The sequence below is a fragment of the Eurytemora carolleeae genome, unplaced genomic scaffold, assembly GCF_000591075.1.
Source record: "Eurytemora carolleeae unplaced genomic scaffold, Eaff_2.0 scaffold288, whole genome shotgun sequence".
Taxonomy (NCBI): Eukaryota; Metazoa; Arthropoda; class Copepoda; order Calanoida; family Temoridae; genus Eurytemora; species Eurytemora carolleeae.
In genome coordinates, this window is record NW_019396198.1 from 70,130 (window position 1) to 93,009 (window position 22,880).

The 22,880-nt window shown below is 32.2% G+C and overlaps 2 protein-coding genes across 4 annotated transcripts in view; one reads left to right on the forward strand and one right to left on the reverse strand.

Moving 5' to 3' along the window:
• The window catches only part of LOC111697901 (uncharacterized), a 15,245-nt gene extending 10,228 nt beyond the window's left edge, over positions 1 to 5,017 (forward strand). Inside the window, exon 6 of the mRNA XM_023468042.1 lies at positions 4,931 to 5,017. The gene's annotated coding sequence lies outside the window, so the exon portion shown is untranslated. The remainder of the gene's footprint in view (positions 1 to 4,930) is intronic.
• LOC111697900 (proton-associated sugar transporter A) overlaps positions 4,811 to 22,880 on the reverse strand; it is a 24,719-nt gene continuing 6,649 nt past the window's right edge. The window contains exons 6-26 of one of the 3 annotated variants that reach the window (XM_023468037.1): positions 22,384 to 22,478; positions 21,134 to 21,224; positions 20,120 to 20,184; positions 18,843 to 18,921; positions 18,476 to 18,580; positions 16,945 to 17,078; positions 15,587 to 15,682; positions 15,051 to 15,181; positions 14,729 to 14,774; positions 13,932 to 14,047; positions 13,838 to 13,873; positions 13,753 to 13,779; positions 13,385 to 13,488; positions 12,616 to 12,718; positions 11,104 to 11,212; positions 10,416 to 10,512; positions 9,334 to 9,433; positions 7,685 to 7,762; positions 7,286 to 7,330; positions 5,733 to 5,832; positions 4,811 to 5,497 (exon numbers count right to left, since the gene is read on the reverse strand). In XM_023468037.1, coding sequence (XP_023323805.1) covers positions 5,409 to 5,497; positions 5,733 to 5,832; positions 7,286 to 7,330; positions 7,685 to 7,762; positions 9,334 to 9,433; positions 10,416 to 10,512; positions 11,104 to 11,212; positions 12,616 to 12,718; positions 13,385 to 13,488; positions 13,753 to 13,779; positions 13,838 to 13,873; positions 13,932 to 14,047; positions 14,729 to 14,774; positions 15,051 to 15,181; positions 15,587 to 15,682; positions 16,945 to 17,078; positions 18,476 to 18,580; positions 18,843 to 18,921; positions 20,120 to 20,184; positions 21,134 to 21,224; positions 22,384 to 22,478 — 1,846 coding nt within the window. In that variant the 3' untranslated portion in view covers positions 4,811 to 5,408. Of the gene's footprint in view, positions 5,498 to 5,732; positions 5,833 to 5,906; positions 6,092 to 6,164; positions 6,246 to 7,285; positions 7,331 to 7,684; positions 7,763 to 9,333; positions 9,434 to 10,415; positions 10,513 to 11,103; positions 11,213 to 12,615; positions 12,719 to 13,384; positions 13,489 to 13,752; positions 13,780 to 13,837; positions 13,874 to 13,931; positions 14,048 to 14,728; positions 14,775 to 15,050; positions 15,182 to 15,586; positions 15,683 to 16,944; positions 17,079 to 18,475; positions 18,581 to 18,842; positions 18,922 to 20,119; positions 20,185 to 21,133; positions 21,225 to 22,383; positions 22,479 to 22,880 lie in introns of those variants that run through there. The other 2 variants (XM_023468039.1, XM_023468038.1) reach the window with 2 other exon arrangements.

Here is a 22,880-nt window from a genome sequence, read left to right on the forward strand (position 1 = left end):
GCCCACTGTATAGACCAGCTGACCACAAGTCTTCTGATACACAGAATGACCTCCATTCCCCACATAACCGTCTCAGCGCCTCTCGCTACGTCTCCAAGCCTCATCTATTCTGTCTCCAGTAAATAATATATGTGTCTTTTCCATCCACGTAAAAAAACAATCTTAAAGGGACTGTAAAGGAAAAATGGAAGGGGGATAGGATGAAACCTGAGAACTATACCTATAAGACATCTATCTTAAGACCTTATTGACACCAAAATTGGTCGAAAATGTTGAATATTTTTCAAACCATGTAAGCAAGGGTCATAGGAAACTGTTATGTGAATTATCAAAATTATCAAAATTTAATGCTTTTAACCTCCGCGGATACTTAAAGAACACTGATGCATCTATTCTTGTTTACAAATTCCGCCCAGAAAGATCTGGTTTCAATAAGTACGCAGAGTATACGCAACTGCAATTAACTTTCCTTGCATTATAACCTTGGTGCCAATATATTAGTGTTACAGTACAGTTGATATTATGAACTGTGTGTGTACTGTGTACTGTGTACTGTGTACTGTGTACTATATACTGTGTACTGTATACTGTGTACGGTATACTGTGTACTGTATACTGTATACTGTGTACTGTGTACTGTATACTGTGTACTATGTACTGTATACTGTATATCGTGTACCATGTACCGTGTACCGTGTACTTTGTACTGTGTACTGTGTACTGTGTACTTGTTGTGATTGGATTAAGCGTCCAATTTGTTTTTCTAAATATTATTAAATCAAATCATATATTTTTCTGCAGAAAACATAATAACAAATTAAACACTATACAAAAACAAAGATATAATTGAAATTTCTCCTGTGAATGATGATTGCAGTTTTGCATAAAAGTGTATTTGTTTTTATTTTTTGCAAATTTTCTTGATTGTATATTTAACTCAGACAACTTAATATCTTTGATTAAAGTTTGTGATTCTATTTTAACCCCCAGAACGAGGAAAGTAACCACAGACGGCATGAGCCTCCGCTATGCAGACACTAGCCTCTCAGATTTGCTAGGCAGTAAGAGCCTCCGCTTTACAGTAAACGCCTCCGCTACACAGTAAAACAGTCGCCTTTGCTGTACAGAATAGTTTCTTAAAACTCTTAGTTTTACATTTAGTAAAGATTTTTTTGTATTTTTTTCAAAATGTGACATAAAAAGTTTATCAAAGATCAGAAGTATTAATTAATCTATCTATAAATTTGGCTTGTCTGTTTGTATCCAATAAACGTCAAAACGGCTGAACCGATCGGGCCCAAATTTTTTGTGGGACATCTACGGACCCCAAGGAAAGGTTATGAAAAATCAAAATTTCAAATATTTGTCTCTATCAAAATTCGATCGTCATTAAATTTTTAAAAATTTTGAAAATCCGCGAAATTTTTTGTAAAAATCCGCGAATTATTTTTGTTTTGTTTTACGATGTACACAAAGAGAACATGTTCATAACTAATTTAGAAGATGGGCGCGAAGCGCCCTCTAAGGCTAGAAAGAAGGGCGCGAAGCGCCTAGAATTTCTAGTATTATAAATATGTAACTAATTTTGACAAGTAAAGCAGTTTAAAAAACTTGAAATATATTTTACGAGAAAAGGAAAACTTTAGAGAAAAAATCCTGATAATTTATTATCTTTGTTTTAAGCGTTAATTTTTTTGAAACTTTTATCAAATTAAGATAATCAAATATTTGACATTAATCTTAATTTTAAAAAAAATCCCAAAAAGGTAATGGTTAAATTTAAAGATTAAAACAAAATAACTAAGTTTAATTCAGAAATGAATTTAGAAATAGCCTCCTTACTGCGTAACAATTGTTTTATTGTAAAACATAAATCTTATAAACCACTTTATGAGTCAATATATTTAAGATACAAATCATGACAATCAATAAATAACATTAATCTTAAGTACAATTCTTGTGCCACTATGTTGAAAAAAGGAAAAAAATGTTTATAGTACATGCAAAAACCTAATAGATTTTAGTACAATAGATGGCAACGTAGAATTTGTACACTCTCAGGACAGCTGTATTCTGACGTCATAAGTGTCAATTCAGTTTTTGTGTCCGACAAAATTACTAGTAATAATGATAATTTTAGAATAAAATGCTTATCTTACAGTAAAATAAGTGCAATTTTACGGGTTGTTTATTTTCTGTTTTTACACTTTTATTTAATCTTAGAAAACATGTCAACAAAAATGAGAAAATTTCGTTTCCCTTGCTATATTTGAAACTTGTGACGTTGTGTATAATTGGTCCATTTCTCGGTTGCCACCTATTGTACTTGATAATCTATTTAGTAAAAACCAAGAGTTATAAGGAAGCTGTGCTGCATAGCAGAGGCTCGTTTACTGCATAGCGGAGGCTCTTTATTGCATGACGAAGGCTCGGTCTTCATAGAAAATCTAGGAGGCTTGTGTCTGCATTGTGGAGGCTCATGGCGTAAGGGGGTTCCCTCCTTCTTAGAACACAGTAAATAACTTTTTAAACATAATGTAACAGCATAGATAATATGGAAAATAGTAGTAAAAGAATTTTTGCCTTATTATTTAATTTACATTTTGCTAATAAGATAATCTTATTTTTGAATACGATTCCAGTTTGTTTTTAATCTTCATGACAGAAACAATCTCAAGAACTGTCGACGAGAGTCAACCTAGACCGAAATATATATTCAATAATTGTGGAACTAACATCTACTTTTGATTCTCTACAGAGGTTTAGTCCATCGCCATCACCGAATTTTAAATAAGATTCCAACCTTTATATGACTTAACCCTGTTTAACCAATATGTCAACAAAATTCACATTGTTTAAAAATATTTCATGGGAAACCAATATATGATCTTAACAGTGTCTTAATATTTAAAACTAATCTCTTAATATATTCTTGAAACTGTTCTGGGTTGCATTATCAGTATTTATTTGTTTAGCCCATGGTCTTTAATTTTTACAACATAATCTATACCTAAACTTTTTACAACATGATCTATAACTAAACTTTTTACAACATAATCTATACCTATACTTTTTATAACATAATCTATACCTAAAGTTTTTACAAAATAATCAGAATCTATACCTAAAATTTTTACAACATAATCTATACCTAAACATTTTACAACATGATCTATAGCTAGCATATTTACAACATGATCTATACCTAAAATTTTTACAACATAATCTATACCTAAAGTTTTTACAACATGATCTATATTACCTCAACTTTTTACAACATGATATACTAGGATTTTTGTATAGTGTTAAGTGTATGAAATAAAGGAAAGGTTCTCATGTTCTCAATCTAATTATATAAATAATCTAATCTAATCTATATATATATATATATAAATATATACAGATATAAGAATGAAAGGGATCAGCTGCTGTGCTCAGGTTAATCTGATAAAGAAAAACAATATGCTGGGTAAGAAGTAAAATAGGATTCAAATTTATTCAAAGAAGTGTAATGTCAAGTGCCTTTCCATTTCAAGAGTGGCATAATCCAGCGTGCAATGAAGCTTGTTAAACCGGAGTAGAGAATTGAGATGGATATCTTCGTTTATCTATCAGAAAACTGGGAAATTCGGACATTTTCAATTTGTGTCTAATTTTGTGTTGTGAGTAAGATAAAAACAAATAACGGTTTAAAGGGTAAAATTGTGAATAGAACAGATTTTATGTTTTCAATCAAAACTCCTCTTATTAAAGAGCTAAGAATAAAAATGTTTTGAATTTCTAATTGTAACCCGGATTAAGCTAGTTTTCTCAGGTTTGGGCATACAGTCCAGTTGTACAAATACAGAAAGTTACAATACTCAACTCAGATCGTGAAAAAATTAATGCCAAACAAATCTTTTGACGCATTTTTTTCTACGCATTCGTATAAATTTGATATTTCATAATATTTTTGATTTTTCTTTAAAATTATTATTTCGCTTATACAACTTGTTTTCACGGCTGGCGCTGGATTTTTGAACATTCCTGGAAAATAGAAAATGACGTGTTCATTATCAAAAGTCCCCGAGACAGGCATAAATGTTTTCAAAAGTAACTCTCAGATCATAAAAAATAAAAAAATGTTGAGAAATATCAACTAAAGCGAATGCGTCAAAAAATAAGCGAAATTATGGCGATACACAATACACATTACACATGTCATGCAAATTTTACATTAACTTTTGAGACCGGGTTGTATTTTTAGGGTCGTGCATGCACGCAGGCATTTGCATTTGCGTAGACCCCCCCCCCCCCCTCCTAATCACTGTTCCATTGCTTCTGCACATCTGTCGGATTTCTTAGACTTTTCTCTGGATCTTAAATTTATCTGAAGGTCAACATTCTCTTCAAAATGTTAATCAAATGTTCATAACATTCATAATTTTGAACAAAATGTTTAGTTTTAAACAAAATGTTCATAATTTTGAAAAAAATGTTCATAATTTTGAACAAAATGTTCATAATTTTGAACAAAATGTTCATAATTTTGAACAAAATGTTCATAATTTTGAACAAAATGTTCGTAATTTTAAACCAAATAATCAAAGTCTTGATATTTTCGGTATTTCGAACAAATTAATTGTCAGGGATTTTTCTAGCATGTTGTATTAAAGTAATATTTCTTGGAACCCCCGATTGTTTTGAATTTTTAGTTTAAATTGTGTGTGTTACTACAAAAAAAATTGGGGCCGATCGGTTGAACCGTTTTGACGACAATGTGATGTAAACAGATAGACTAACAATCCAAATTTATACATAGCTATAATGATTGCGTTTTAAAGCTTTATTTACATAAAATGATACAATTGTTTAAAGTGATCAATCCTTTCAAAACATATACATACATTCATATTAAATATTTAGAACATTAATAATATTTTAAATACAGCTGGGCTCTCAAGTCCTCTTCACTCCGTATCCTGCGCCCGTCCTTCTTGATTCTTGATACATGACAACACTACTCAGTGGAGGATACAGAATACAGAGATCTGAGGGTCCGAGATACAACTCTTAAAACTACAAATACATCAACGCCTTAAAATGCAAACGGCGGAAAAATTCGTTTATAAATACGAGAATAAATATTAACTTTAACAACTTTTTTGTCTAAAACCCTTTATGTTTTTTTTAAGATATGTTCCTTAAGAGAAAGGATATTAACGATATTACACCATCCTTCGAGAATAAGCATTGGCAACGGAGAGCTCATTAAATAGTCATGCTTGAAACCGGATACATGTGGTTCCGGTTTAATAGACAGGATACATGTAGTTCCGGTTTAATAGACAGGATACATGTGGTTCCGATTTAAAACACAGGATACATGTGGTTCCGGTTTACCGTATCGGATACACATTACACATGCTTTACAGGTCCATGTAGGTGATAAAGTTAGCGGATATCGCGCCACAGAAGCTAAGCACAGATGCTGACACAACAACAGCAACAGTAGATCCTAACAAATACAGATTTAAATGATGTGCTGTTGTCTGTCTTTCCATCTGTCGGAAGATGCACAGATCTTTATAGGCCTAACATCTTTGTGTAATTATGTATCATTAAGATGAAATTTCGGTTTGTTGTCACATCTCACAATCCCTTTTTCACGTCATACTGTTTCATTTATTTCGTTATTGTCTTCTACCTGGTTTTATCTCATAGTCATACCTGTTTTTATCTCATTGTCATACCTGTTTTTGCAACAATGGTCCCCATTAGAAGAGAGAGAACGAACTGGGCGAGGAATACCATACAAGATACAATAGCAATATCCGTCCCTATACCTCGCACCTATACAAGATTCAATAACAATATCCGTCCTTATACCTTGCACCTATACAGGATACAATAACAATATCCGCCCTTTTACCTCGCACCTATACAATACAATACAGATACAATAGCAATAATCGTCCCTATACAGGATACAATATCAATATCCGTCCTTATACCTCGCACATACAATAACAATATCCATCCTTTTACCTCGGACCTATACAATACAATACAATACAGATACTATAGCAATATCCGTCCCTATACCTCGCACCTATACAGGATACAATAACAATATTCGTCCTTTTACCTCACACCTATGCAATTCAATACAAAACAGGATAAAATAGCAATATCCGTCCTTATACCTCGCACCTATGCAATACAATACAGGATACAATAACAATATCCGTCCCTATACCTCGCACCTATAAAATAATGCCAAACAGGATAAAAAAACAATATCCATCCCTAAACCTCGCCCTTCACAATGCAAAGTTTCATTTCATAGATATATCACCCTTAACAATAATCTTTTAAAATTCCAAGAACACTGCCAAGTATACTGAAGGAGAAGGTGAAATCTGTGCAACATTACTGACACGACTTTGTGACCTCTGAGATCCCCTAATTTAGATTATACGTTTTAGAAACAGAAACTATTCCGAGGCCGACTTTAAAGAATTTGAGCCCTAGCTTAAATTTGAGACGCGGTTCAAATACAGGTTTTTGGCGGATTTAATACGCGGCTCAAATTCATTAATTATTCGGACTCCGGATACATATTTTTCTTATTGTCAAAAAATTAGCTCCGTCCGTTCCGTGTAGACTTTATACAGTATAAATTAATTGTAATTATCATGATAAAATGCCTTAAAACTAATTTCTAAAACTGAACGGAGACATATGTTGTCCCATCTGGATGATCTTTGGTATGGAGTCCAAGCACTATCTAACTAAACAAATTATCTATGACGTAACCAGAACTTTTTATTCTATTCAGAGGACAACCTCCGTTCTTCATTCTTCCTCTCTAGTTCTACACATATATAACTATTCTTATGTTAATCCTGATATCTTTTCTTTGCATACATTGTATTTGTATATCTTCTGGTTGACTATCCATATTCAAGGAAATAGCGTAATTTCAAAAAATCTTTCATTAAAAGAGGCGCATGCCCAACAGCAACGATATCATTTAGATCTTTATCTTCAATGATAAACCCTTGGGCTGCGCCCTCGGGGGCTTAATTAAATCATTAAATCCCTCGGGGGTTTAAATTTCCATAGATTTGTCTGAGAGTAAATGACATTTCTTTGTAAAAAATAACAAATTGTTTTTATTATTATTTTCATTTGTATTTGTTGCATACCAAAAAAAAACTTTTTATAAATGAATGTATCATCATTTTTCCAACAATTTATTTTCCAGCAATTATATCTGCTGTATATAATAGCATGACAATACCTGTCCAGACCATAGAGAGTCCGGGCCAGCAGCAATCTTACTTTTCTAAATATTTATTTTATTAATTCATTCACAGAATGCAAACAATCTAAGCATGATATGCTGAGGACATGTTGATGACAGGTAACATGAACATAAACATGAAGAATACAATAAACATGTTATGCTACTCTTTCATGTACATGTTATGCTACTCTTTCATGTACATGTTTACGATACTCATCATGTTCATGTACATGTTTACGATACTCATCATGTTCTTGTACATGTTTATAGTACTTTTTATGTTCATGTTCACGTTTATAATACTCTGCATCACCCGTGTTCATGTTCATGAACATGAACAAGAACATGAACAGAAGTAAAAACATATAAATGAAGATGAAGAGTATCGTGTACCTGTTCCTCTGGTGTATCTCTGATGCTAGACAGGAGTTCTCTAATCTGCCTCAAAAACCAACTGTCCTCACATTGGATCTAATAATGATAATAATAATAAAAAATAATGATACTAATAATAAATAATAATAATAGTAATAGTAATAATGATGCTAATAATGATATTAATAGTAATAGTCATAAAAGATAAAAAATTATATTCTTAAAAATTACTTTTTGTCAGAAGATTTAAAAGGATGAAATTTAATTAATCGTGGCATTTTCAATCTTTCCCTTTAAATCATAATGGTTCAAATAAAAGTGTCGATAGCAGAATACTGTTTGACATATTTCATGGTTTAATCTGGAATTTCTCTCGTTATTAAAACTTTTATGTAAGAACGATTTTTTCACATTCACCTATTCTTGAAGTGCCTTACCTGATTAATGTTAATTTATAAGAAACGGTAAATGAGATATATAATCAAATTTAAGATAATACATTTTATATTTTTATAATTTCTCTCGAGCGGAAAAGAAGATGACGGTCTAGGACCTAACTGTAGAATAGAAAGAAATGAAAAGAATTTATGTCAAATAATACAAAAATCTAGGAAAGGCAAAATTTGTTCTAAAATATATGTTTTAAATATAATATTATCTATTCTAAAAATAGAAAAAGGTTTATTGCTTGCAACATTTTAAAAAACTAAATCTAAAATAATAACAGTTCTATAAAAGTTTTATACAGAAAGTAACAAAGTGTCAAGAAGTGTTTCATTAAACAAGTTGTAAAATAAGAAAAGTAAATGTTCTGTAAAAGACTGCTGTCCAGTGTCCATTTAATAAAAAAGAGACATGTCCGACTTGATACTGAACCATTTAAACCTTTATTTAATCAAGAATGTGAAAGATATCGTCGTTTTCATAGCCCTGAGAAGTGCTTAATTCGTACAATTCCCTTCATTGTTCCGTGAAGCAGAAATGATTTTCGAAGAAACCCTAATTGAAAATATTCCATTTTTCAAAAAAAATATAATTGATGCCTCATGCATTCTAAGCTTTTAGTAAATATCTTGAGAGAGTGACATATAATTACGTTTCAGTCACAATTAGTGAACTTTTTTTAAGAAAACACCATTTTCATCCAAGCATTTTCTGTTGCAACATAAATGCCATAGTTCCAGTTGCTAGTTGCGACACATCTCATTTTTTAGCATTGTTCAGCACATTAATTTCAGTCTGATTTAAAGGACTCAAGCTCTCAAGCAACAATCTATGAGAATTTGCCAATTTATTCCTAAAAACCAAAGCTAACAACAAGTGCTTTATAGTGCTAAAATAAACATGTAAAGGGCTACAGAAAAGTATAAGTAGGTTAGAGCAGTAAAATCAAAGCCCAAGGCGTTGCGACACTTCAAAGTCTGCCCTGTCTTAATAATTGATGAGACTTTTTATAAGCAGGCTGAATCTATGTAATTTGTATAGGCTGTTTCAGATACTTTTTGTGTAAAGAAGTTAAAATAACCCCAACAGTACTTCTGAGCATAAAACAGTAAACATTTGAGACAAAATCGCATTCACATTTTTTGTGTAAATCGGGTTCTTAAATCGGGTTCTTAAATCGGGTTCTTTAAAATAAAAGTCTTATGGTGACTTTTGAAACTTACAGCATCTGTTTCGTGATAGTGTGCTACCAGAAGGTAGGGCATTGTAAATAGTGTTGAATACATAACACCAGCAGACCATGAGAACAGCAGTACACCCCACCTACACAGTACATGTACAGTACAATGATATATTTTTTAGTACAGATTCAGGGTGTTATAAAAACATGGGACCTCATTAGCTCTTTGATTTACACAGCATGTTGAGCGAACATGGTTCAAACAAATAACACCGAAAACTGTTAGTTTTGGTATATTGAAAATATCGAAAATGTGTTCTTCCATTTTTTACTTAAAAATTGACGGTAATTTAACCCTATCACGGTTGGGCTATTTTTGTCTAATATGGATAGGAGGGGGGAGGGTGGATGTTTGCACCCCTCCACCCATGAGTTTGCCCTTAGAGTTGAGATAGGGGACTATGAACCATGTAGGGTCCCAAGGAGGATTAAAATAAAGTTCAAGAAGTACGTCGGAAAAATGTTAAAAATAAATATTTTTACTTTTTATAAATATTAACATGCAACACATGTTATTACATAAATTTTAGCCCTGTAGCCTTATTAATAAAAAATGATTTTTTCTAAACACCGACCCGCCGTTTGACTATCCTACACCCTACCCCATGAAGTTGAAAACAAATTTGTCTAGATTAGATTTTTTAAATAAATCAAAAATTGTCTACTTAAACTTTTTTAACTATTGTGAGGAAAACACAGAAGATGTTTGCAACTTTTGAAAGCTAAAATAACTTAGAAATTTAAGAGTTTTTCCTCTTATTAGAAATGGTTCGACATTCAACAATCTATTTAAGATGGGAATGAATAATGATGTATAGCAAAACCTCTCTTAAATCTTTATGCTTAAATGAATTATTTTCAATATAATAAAGCAGGCCAAACGGCTGAACCAGATTGGCTTGAGTACCCGGGGGTATCATAGGCTAAAATAAATAGATTATTTTTCAACATTCACTTTTCAGAAAAATTAAAATTCAATGATCTTAAAAAATTCTCAGCTTTGACGAAGTTCAAAGAAAAAAATAAAATCTAATGAAAAAAGTATGATTAAATAATGCTCCATACTTGGATCTAGTTAGCGCCATAAGGATCATGCCCACTGTATAGACCAGCTGACCACCGATATAAACCGGTTTGGCTCGGAATTTCTTCACCAACTTGTCTGTAGGCAGTATACCTTTTATCAGGGGCGTATTCAGGGGGGGGCTATGGGGGCTAAGCCCCCCCCTGGACCAGTGACATCTATTGATTTCAGGGGGTTTTCAGGCCCCAAGGGGTGCTGAGCCCCCCCCCCCCTGGAAAGATAAAAAATTTAAGCCCCCCCCCTGGACAAATTCCTGAATACGCCCCTGCCTTTTATACAGGGATGCAACAAAGGATCAGACTTAAGAGACAATTTGCGAAATTTATGAATCTTTATTTTTTACATTTTAGGACTTCTGCATATATTTTTACAGTTTTTTTTCTATCTTTGTCAGATGATTGAGTCATATTTTACGAAAAGGTCGTCCTTAAGTCCCATAATTTTTGGGTAACCCTGTATGTTTTTATTTATACATTGTGAAAAGCTGAAGGTGTAATATTTTATATTTGACTGGTTCATATCGAAAAATTAAGTTGTTTGATATGCTAGAAATCAAAGTTTTGTGAACAAAAAAATGAAGTTTCTTGAAGTTTTAAACAAAAGATAATATTTTGCAATTTTCATTTAATATTTGCAATATAAAAATATCAAGTGGTATACTGTCGATGCCTAGAGCAAAGGAATAAAATGAACAGGATAAGGAGTACATTGACATCCCCCAGCATCCAAATCTAACTCCTTTATCATACAAATCCCTCTCCTCGCTACCTTCAGGTGCCTAAAGTACAATGAGGACATAATAATACAGTACACTATTATGTCTGTAGTACAAATTATTGACTTTAAATATTAACCGATTTTATTGTCCCGAAAAGTTTTGAGCAGGGCCAATAAAGAGTTTCTATTGTCCAGGCTTTATTGTCCCGGATGAATTTTCAGCAGTTATTTTCCAACGTGTATTAAGTCCTAAGTCGGCAAGAAAAAATCTCTTCAAAATCTCAAACTTTCCCGCCCCAAGTCTTCACCAAAAACACTTAATTACAGTTAATAAAAACCTCATGTACGACCACGAAAATATACTGGATTATCCCCGAGGACGTGAATTCAATGACGACTTGAAACTATTTGAAGTTATATAACGACATTAAAGGGAGAGACCGGCTGTGTAACATATTTGAGCCGAAAGTGCAGTATTGTAAAAAAACTTTAGGATTCATTTGATACCATAATGAGACATTTTTTACGGTGTACAATTTTTAATTAAGTCGTATGTAATATTTCATTATTTGTTTCAGCCATTTAGAAGAAACATTTTTAAAAATTATTTAATAACCCGGACAAAACATCTAAAAAAATAAATTTGTAAACTAATCATATTTCTTAAAAGAAATTATCGATGAAAGCCATAGCAGAATCGTAGAATCGATAATTTCATTATCACTATTACAATTGCTGTTTCTATTTTTTTTGCAGATTTCTTCAAAATGTCGTCTTCACAATTAAAATAAAGAAAACCACCCATATGCGACCCTAACTGAAAGAATTTACATAAACCTGCGAGATTTGAAATTAATTTTAATAAATTATTTCCAATGACAGAAGTTCATTATTTTCTCAACCTGTATACATGCAACTAGTTTGTAGAATAGTATTGTTAAATGTTTTATCCATGTTAATTAAGATTTGTAAAAACACGTTTCTTCTCTTGACTAAAACAACTGGTGAAATATCACAAACGACTTTACGGGTTTACTCTCTTATTGAAGAAAAGTACAGCGTAAAAATATCTTCAGGGTATCAAATGAATACTAAAGTTTTTCTCTACAATACTGCACTTACAGCTCAACTACCATGTCTAGCAAATCACTCCCTTTAATTTTAAAGGCTAATTAAACCAAATTCGTTATCTCTACAATACTGCATTCAAATATGTTATATAGCCGATATCTCCCTATAAGGTTACATTTTCTAAGCCCTTTATTTTTGTAACCTGATGGTTTAAACTTTTGATATTTCAAAATTTGATTGTTTGATCTAACAGAATTCTTGGTTCAAAATATCTTAGGTCAACAACAGTGGGTTGCAAAGAAATAGGGATAAGAAAAACAAAGTTTGTGACTAAATTTCTTGAGTGTTAATGCCATGTAAAGTGGGACACCCTGTATAATATAAAATATTAACCTGTGGATCTCCTCCGAAAACTGCTTGTCCCACAAAATCAGTAAAATATAGAGAATAGCAGACTAGTGAACTCCAGCAGAACAGGTTGGTTAAACATAACCACCTTGCAGATAATAACAAGGGTTCAATTAATATATTTTTCTAATCTTTGAATGTTTCAATCAAAGCAAACTTTTACAGAATGCAGTTTTTAAAGTTCAAAAACCTTAAAAGTTTCATATAGCTTATTGTGCATTATTAAAGGATAACAGACTTAAATATTCAAGGAACGGATTAAAAAAGCTCTGCTCTATAGTCCTCTTTGAGCATTGTTAAAAAGATACTGACGATTTGATTTCAAGTAAATCTTAAAATATTTGAGTTCAGTTATCTCTTACAAAAAAGATTAGAGTTCTGGTAAATCTTAAAAGATTTGAGTTCAGGTAAATCTTAAAAGATTTGAGTTCAGGTAAATCTTAAAAGATTTGAGTTCAGGTAAATCTTAAAAGATTTGAGTTCAGGTAAATCTTAAAAGATTTGAGTTCAGGTAAATCTTAAAAGATTAGAGTTCTGGTAAATCTTAAAAGATTTGAGTTCAAGTAAATCTTAAAAGATTTGAGTTCAGCTAAATCTTAAAACAAAATGTTATTAATTTTCAGTTAGAAAAAAAGGATGCTTGGATATCGTTTTTGCTAGAACAACGATTTAAAAGGTTGTGAATCGAACGCGACTATTTCTAGGGTGATCGTCACTTAAAAGTTAAAATTGCGTCGATATTCTCTTTAAGTACCTGAGACTGGATGGCATGTAGATGATGGACCAAAGATATTGTTTGAGACTTGCAACCGTTGCTGCTGTATCTCCTTCCGCCCAATTCTCAACTGGGACCGGACTCTGCCAAGTAAAAGGAATTGAGTTTTTGTCACAATATAGTAGAGGTTTAATATTTGATAGTTCTGTTAGATTGAAAAATTAATATTTGAAATATAAAATGTTGCAAAGATGTTGAGATGCAAAGCTCAGTTTCTGTAATAAAAGTTGATAAAAAAACTCTTTGTAAAATGTTTAAATTTTTACTATATTTAATTTTGTATAAGAGGGTTTATAAGGATTTCTATTAAAGAACTTTAATTTTATAAGAGTATTAAAAAATCTCACCGCTTGACTGAATGATGTCTCGGACACCTGAAATTAATTCGTTTTAGATAAACTTTTATTTAATAAAACTATTTAAATAATTCACCTGTAGATATTCTCTTTCTTGTTCAGGTTCAAATCCCTGAATGAAAAATATTGTAAAATTTTACTCGGACAAAATATAGATTTTCTAAACTTACAGATTTCTTGAAAGGGTTGGTGGAAAGTTCGTCTGTTCTGATTGTGATAGTTGGTTTAATGCTACCATATCCATTCCCTTCCTTCTCCCTCTCTCCTTTCTCCATACTATCCTCACCTATTATCATAGGTTCTGTTAGGTCCAATAGTTTGAAATATCAAAGGTTTATTCCATCAGATTTCCAAAATATAGAGATTAAAAAATCTGAGCTATGGTGAGTATATGTTCAGTTCCAGTAGAATTTAGAATGAAATGTCACTACAGGGTGTCCCATAAATAGGAATTAATGAAGACTTTTTAATTGTTTGATTTAAGCAATTTACGATTTACGTTTTGTATCTTAAAAATAGTTGAAATGTTCAGATTTATGCCGAAATTTTCAATTTATTTTTATTTCACAAGGTTTAAGATGGTAGATATCACCACATTTCTGACAGCTTAGAAGTCAAACGTGTAGGCCTTGATTGATTATTGTTGATTCCAATATTGCAGGACACCCTGTTAACATTGCAATTTCTAATTCTAAAACATTTTCTTTTTTACCAAGACATAGTTCTATCTATCTATAAACTAGGTTGGGAACCTGCAGGTTTTCATGAAAACTAAACTTTCCATTTAAAAGTCAGTCCTCTCATCGTAGAATCTTTAAATCAAGGAAATAAAATTTCCGTGGTTCTACCGAGTTCCTAAGTCAAGTAATTGTGGAAAATTGGTCGAGGGTTTATCTGTTATGATCAGAGACATACAAACATACAGACAATTAAAGATTACTACTTTATATAACGTAATATTTTGTACCTGGAAGCTTATCATAAGTTCCACTTTTCTTCACCACTGATTGTCTCTAAGCAAGATTAAACAATTATTAATGAAATGTCGGATTTCCAATCCAACAATGGAGCAAAGTGAGTTTACAAAAATTACTAGTTTCGACAAAAAACATTTTTTTAATAAAATTATCAGAATCAGCGACAGTCAACAGAAGAAAAAGAAAAAAGAAGTGAACTGATGACGAAAATAATTACTGTATACCCAACTTAAAAAAATTCATAAAATAATAAATTTAAATTAAATGTCGGAGGTCATACTGTTTTTTTTTGTTTTTCAATATGATATTTACCCTCAGAGCTGGAGTGGTGAGAACATCCAATGGAATCTCATTAAATGAAGTTAGAGTAATGGAGACGCAGAAGATAAAGATTATAAGAACCAGGGTGAACACTGCTCGAACATGTCCTCCCAGCAAAGTACCTATACCGTGGATTGGATTAAAATATTCTACTTATTATTCTGTTTAATTTCTAATATCACAGACTAACACAGACTGCTCATACGCCAAAAATTGCGATATTTTCCACAGCAGATTCTATTATGCAAACAACTGGAGTACATGACCAATCTAAAGATATCTGTATTCAGGGATTTTAAGGATACTTTGGATACGAAATACAAAATCTTCAAAAGAGATTAAATTAATAAATTTTCATATTAAAAATTAGAGTATTTCTTTAAAATTGTAAAACCCCTGAATGGGTATTATATGCGAAAAGTGGCCGTTAGATGGTAGTCAAAAAACTTTCGTGTAAAAGTAGCATGGCGTATGAGCAGTCTGTGTAAGTCTAAGGTTTCTATGTAACAATTCTAAAAGATAATCACCTAACCATCCCCAGTCTATTGCACCCATTGCGTATCCCATGGAACCACCTAGGCCAGCCATTATTGTAAAGGTAGAAAGGCCAACCGCGTGGTCCGCTAAAAATATATTTTTTTTTATCGTCAACTTGTGTTAGTGTGTGTTAGTTTGTGTGATTGTTACCATACTGGTATACAAGCACCAGCAATGACACAAAATTAAGATTGAAGGGCACAAATACACAGACAAAATTAAGATTGAAGGGCACAAGCAACCACACACAATAAAGACTGAAGGGCAGAAATACCCAGACAAAATTAAGATTGAAGGGCCTTAGCAACCGCACAAAATAAAAATTGAAGAGTACGAGGAACGGTTAAAACTGGGCACCGGCAAGAATACTTCTGTTATGTATATACTATATATCATATATACGGTACAAGAATTTAAGCTTATAAAATGCAAACCAAGCAGAATATTGAATAAATTCAGAAAATCTAGCTGCGAACCACTGCACTGAAATGGCTTCAATAATCCTTAAAAGCGGCAAGTGAATATAATTAAGCTACCAGCCTTCCAATCTCAAATTGTTAATGTTAGATAATTTCAATATTACAAAACGTTGTTTATGCTTGAAAGGCTTCGTACATCATATATACATGGCGGGAGGTATTCAAAATAGTTCAATATGTTGAGAATCAAAAAAGGAAGTTTATTAGTTAAGACTTAAGATAAAAGTTTGCTGGAATTTTTTCATTTCCATATTTCTGAAATCTATTCTTTAAGGGTGGAAGTATAACAAAAGATATTTCATATTCCATCTAAAAATATTTTGTTTTCTGTCAAACATGATGGATTTCTTTAAACAAGCGTTTTGTCAATTTTCTATTTATTTCCTATTTAAAAATTTGGTTGGATGACAGAATGCTAGATTTATGTTTACATTTTCAATATTTGAAACCATCAACTTTCCATCCATCTTCGCTCTATTGTAAACTGATCTAAACTATTGTTTGGTGTGTGTACAGTGTACACTTGAATAAGTTTGGTTTGGTTTGAAGCACGTGGTTTCAAGTGGGGTTTTCAACTGTTGAGTTGAATAGAGCAGTTGTCGACAAAGTTTAAATACTCAGTAGATAATTAATAGATACGCTTGATTACAATATAAAGGGGGGAATATAGTTTCAAACCTAGCCTACACTGCTGTGCTGTCGGTGACCGGTGGTTTAGTTTAAATCATGAAAGAAAATAACTATTTAAGACATTACAAAATAAAATTTAGTATACAATCGAACTTAACCTTTGTATACCACAGCATAAACCTTTAAAATTTTTGTTAAACTTTAAGTTACATCAAGTAGATATGGTCTTGAAGGTTTACCTGGAAGTGTGACATCAAGTAGATATGCTCTTGAAGGGCTCTGACAAGCATCAGCATCGAAGTCCAGGAGAACAGTTCCAACTATTGTGAAGAAAATGCCCCAGGGATGAGATTGGCGAGGAGGAGGTTCATCACTATAAATAATAAACAACAATTGGTCAAACTAAACAAGGATCTGAAAACTTGCCTAAAACTTTAATCTTAATAAATCTTTGCTACTTGAAGCTTTAAACTTTTCATATTTTAAACTTCGACTATCAAAAATCAAGATCTAGCAAAAATCAAAGTTTGAAACATTAAAGATTGCAAAGATATGAGGAATAGAAAATAAGTATTTAGACTCAAGTTATATAAATCAATGCTATTGTGCAATGTACGCAGACTCATGAATGAGCTGATTTTGAAGCTATTGGTAAAATTACTTGTTACAGCGAGAACCAAAAAACTGATGAATAGAAAGACGACATTAAATTAATATATAAGTTTATTTGATGTTGCTACAAAACAATTAGTTTTACTTGTAACTTATCAAATCTAAGGGAAATGGGTCTGTTTACACTGCACAATTGCTGTGCATCATATTCATTGTACAATTCAAAGTCATATTCTGCAAACATTTAGTCATGCCGATGTCGAACATCAAAAGCCCTGAATTATTTACCCGACATCTTCGCCATCGGCACTTATAGTCGGTTTAAGTGTTGCCTAGGTAACTTGAGTCTAAAAGTCGTCTTCCTTGTCCATAGTTTTCTGGTTCTTACTATATTATATAAACAATGTTTTCGAAATCTAATTTTAAAGTATGAATCTGGAAGATTTACCATTCTTTGTATTTTTGTTTAAATTTAAGTTTATTCTGAAAACGACCTAAAGACATGGTTCCCCCATTACAGTCTCCCAATACTGGGGTGTTTATTTATACCAAATATACACTATTATGCATTCTTTTTCATCTATTCATTGGATTAATCTAAAAATATTTCCAGTTATTTTTAGCTGTATTTTTTAAAGGGACTGTAAGATGATAGTAAATACTTTAATCGGCTTTTGTATCGACCGTTCTTTCCAAGAGTGGCATGTCCGATTACAATTCGGTACTGCCTTTTAACGCTTGTGATCAAGATCTGTCTGATTTAGATTTAGAGTTATCACTTGAAATTTATTTTAAAGAGGTCAAAGCTTAATTTTATGAAATTATGCGTCTGTGTTTAGCGTACATCGTACTACTGTAGTGTGTACTATATGTACTACCCTGCAAACATTCAGTCTTCGACAAACCGATGACGAACATATAAAGTCCATATATATTACCAACCAACATCACCATCGGCACATAAAGTCGGTAAAATGTTTCCTGGGATATACTGGGTAAAATAAACTTTATACATATGTAATGTTTAGGGCTAAGTAAAGTGTTTTTATAGAAGTTTTTGTTCACTTTAGGATCTTTACATGCAAATATTTGTATAGTGTTAAGAGTGAAGTACACTGTCTATATACAATTCTTTTAATACTGTACAGCGTGAAGTACCTGATTGGGTAAAATTCTGTTGAATTTAGTGGATATCCTCCCCCACCACCTTCCACTATATTCTCTCCATCATAATCATTGAGATGTAAAGTTCGTCCAATTGATCTAAAAGTGTTATCAAATGAAGATTTAACACATTTTTTATTGTTTTCATTAAAAGTTAACTTAAAATTTTTTCTCCAAATTCTTATTTTTAAGGCCATGATTAATTCTGTTGTGATTTAGTCTAAAGATATTATGGTACAATGCCTTAAATTGAGAAAAATAAACCAAAAACTACTTAACACTTGAAATGTGAAAAAAACATTATTTTTGGCATTTTTTTTTGGATGTTCCTAGAAACTGTAAAAAATAATACAAAACTTACATATCCTCGTTGATATCACTGGGATACTTGTCTCCAAATAGACGGCCCAGGTAGGCACCATTAGGAACAAGGATTAGCCCTGAACACAAAATAAATATTTATGTGCAAAGACGCAACCAGGGCTTTTTTTCAAAAGGGGGGGGGTAATTTTCATAGCGGCGTGATTATTAATAATGTTGGGATTGAAATCTCTGTTGTAAAGTCATGTCAGTTTAATTATTTTTTGGCGCTGAATATTGAATATTTCATTTTTTATTTTATTATTTATCTTCAAGGAGCTTGTGGAGTCCTTTATGATCCACTTTAAATCCTTTTATTATTTTATTATTTATCTTTAAGAAGTTAGTGGAGTCCTTTTAATCTATTTTAAATCCAAATAAAAAGCTAATTGTCCGATTCACAATTTGTTACCCTGATGAAGAATGGAAATCCATGTTTTACTCTTTAAAAGTTTGTTATTTTCAACTGTGGTTTCTCTACAAAAGCTGCTTAATCATTTCTCTGCAGTTACAAAGGAAAGAAATTTCCAGACTTAAACAGTTTTTCCGCTTGCAAAACAGTCGATATGTTCCACATTGTAAACAGTTTTTCCGCTAGCAAAACTGCAGACGATATGTTCCATATCGTAAACAGTTTTTCCGCTAGCAAAACAGACGATATGTTCCACATGTTAAACAGTTTTCCGTTAGCTAAACAGACGATATGTTCCACATATAAAACAGTTTTTTCCGCTAGCAAAACAGACGATATGGTCGACATCGTAAACAGTTTTTCCGCCAGCAAAACAGATAATATGTTCCACATCGTAAACAGTTTTTCCGCTCGCTAAACAGACGATATGTTCAACATCGTAAACAGTTTTTCCGTTAGCAAAACAGACGATGTGTTCCACATCGTAAACAGTTTTTCCGCTAGATAAACAGACGATATGTTCCACATCGTAAATAGTTTTTCCGCTATGCTAAACAGACGATATGTTCCACATCGTAAACAGTTTTCCGCTAGCTAAACAGACGATATGTTCCACATCGTAAACAGTTTTTCAGCTAGCAAAACAGACGATATGTTCCACATCGTAAACAGTTTTTCCGCCAGATAAACTTAAAATACGTTCCACATCTTAAATCAGATAAAGGTTTTAAGGTACTGCTGTGATTCGGACATGCTGAGGAGGAGAGAATTCAAACTCTACTCCGAAATTATTTTTTTTTTTGTCTTTTTTAAATTTTGATGTTAAGAAGTTTAGAAAATTTATTTTAAAAGCTGTGATGACAAACCAAAAACAACTCCAATGGATAGAAGAATGATGAAAGGACGCCTTCTACCCAGAGGGGATCTACATCTAAAACAAGATTTATTCAAATAATATTTTTTGAATACTTACTTTTTGGGCCATATTAAATAAATTGGATAGGTACAGGGTGTCCCACGAAACATAACAGTTGGTGCATAGTTTAAAATGTACGCTTCCCAAAATTTACTAAGTTGTCACCAAAGAAAACAATAAGAAATATTTTATCGCGGTTTTATTATGGTAGAATTGCAGAATTCATTTGATTTGAGTTTAAGATTTTGTAACGAAATAAACTGCAAAAAGTCTAAAACAGTATTTGGAAGAAAACTATTCTACAACTGTCATGTTTTGTTGGACACCCTGTAGCTAAACTACCTACAGGGTGTCCCACAAAGGATGAGACTTCAGTGACGACTGTACGGAATTTGAACGGTTTGTTTCCTCCTATTTATGATTCCGTGTTACTGTAAACTTGTTTGTTTCTTTGCCCAATAATTAATTAAGTATTTAAAATACAATATCTAAGGCAAAAGCTTTCTTTCAACCAAGATATTGTCATATTTTATCAGTTTTAGGTCGTCTTTACAGTCTCATCCTTTGTGGGTAACCCTGTACCATCGGTTCAAATCATGGATCACCGATTCAAATACTCATAAATCTTTAACTTTCATAAGGTGGTTCAGGATTTGAACCAGCGGTAGGTACTTAAGCGACCTCTTTCCTATTTAGTAAAGTACGTTCCTGATGTTCTAGATAAAGGTTTAACCATCAGAATGCAATTATAAAATTAAAAGTCAAGTAATGTTCCATTACTGTGAAAATCACAATGTACAGCTTCCGAGCATTCCAAAATGTGGTCTTTCGTCTTTGTATTGACAGAGATATTGGTTTACTAAATTTTATAGTTTTCAACAAAGTTAAAACAAACTATCCACGCATTTGTTCAAATATACAAATATTTATAAAAAGCATTGTACAAAATGTACATAGTACATACCTATCTGATAAACTGCCAAGGATTGGAGTAAGAAAGAATCCAACAAGAGGAGATAAACACCAGATCAAGGTCATGTACCTCTGCGCTACACCTGAAGTTAATTACATGTTTATATTTATGTACAGCTAGAATCAAATGTACAATGTTTATAATTATGTAATTGTAAGTGAGGACTTCTCCCTCACCTGACAAGATCAAAACAAGATCAAGACAAGATCAAACAAGATCAAGAAAAGATCAAACAAGATCAAGACAATATTAAGACAATATCAAAACAAGATCAAGAAAAGATCAAGACAAGATCAAAACAAGATCAAGGCAAGATCAAACAAGATCAAGACAATATTAAGACAATATCAAAAAAAGATCAAGACAAGATCAAGACAAGATCAAACAAGATCAAGACAAGATCAAACAAGATCAAGACAATATCAAAACAAGATTAAGACTAGATCAAGACAAGATCAAGACAAGATCAAGAAAAGATCAAACAAGATCAAGACAATATTAAGACAATATCAAAACAAGATCAAGAAAAGATCAAGACAAGATCAAAACAAGATCAAGGCAAGATCAAACAAGATCAAGACAATATTAAGACAATATCAAAACAAGATCAAGACAAGATCAAGACAAGATCAAAACAAGATCAAGGCAAGATCAAACAAGATCAAGACAATATTAAGACAATATCAAAACAAGATCAAGACAAGATCAAGACAAGATCAAAACAAGATCAAGGCAAGATCAAACAAGATCAAGACAATATTAAGACAATATCAAAACAAGATCAAGACAAGATCAAGACAAGATCAAGACAAGACCACGACAAGATCAAGACAAGATTAAGACAAGATCAAGACAAGATCAAACAAGATCAAGACAAGATCAAGACAAGATTAAGACAAGATCAAAACAAGATCAAACAAGATGAAGACAAGATCTAGACAAGATCAAAACAAGATCAAGACAATATCAAAACAATATCAAAACAAGATCAAGAAAAGATCAAGACAAGATCAAGACAAGATCAAGACAAGATCAAGACAAGATCAAGACAAGATCAATACAATGATCAAGACAAGATCAAGACAAGATCTAGACAAGATCAAAACAAGATCAAAACAAGATCAAGACAAGATCAAGACAAGATCATGACAAGATCAAGACAAGATCAAGACGAGATCAAGACGAGATCAAGACGAGATCAAGACAAGATCAAGACAAGATCGAAACAAACTAAGTATTACCTATCTTAAGTAGAGTTGGAGATACGAATGCTGTTTCTGCTGCGTAGGAAAACTCAATTCCCATAACAGCTGCAGAGATCTTTATCAGCTGTAACCTAAAGATAAAAGCGTTTAATTAAGAAACCATTTTGTAAAAGTGAGCCTGAAATGTGTACTGCACTGAGAACAAAAGTTAACAAATTCTAACGCAAACATCGATTAAAATTTAGCCATAATCCTTAATAGGTGGTTGGCACTGGCTTGGCGGCGCTTCAAAGCTACTCCGTTCTCAATCTTTGATGAAAAAATCTCACCAATAGATTCGAGTTTTTTGCAGTAATTATTAATTGCTTTTTTGTAACCAAGTTTAGGATACTTTTCAAAGCTTTGCCTGATCAAGTATGAATTAGATATTCACGTTTTTTTTATTTAAACTGTTAATTTTCGTTCGTGGTTTCACTGCATAAGTAACTTGGGAATTTCTTCCTTAATACGAAGATGTGGAGAAATTCTCCGAA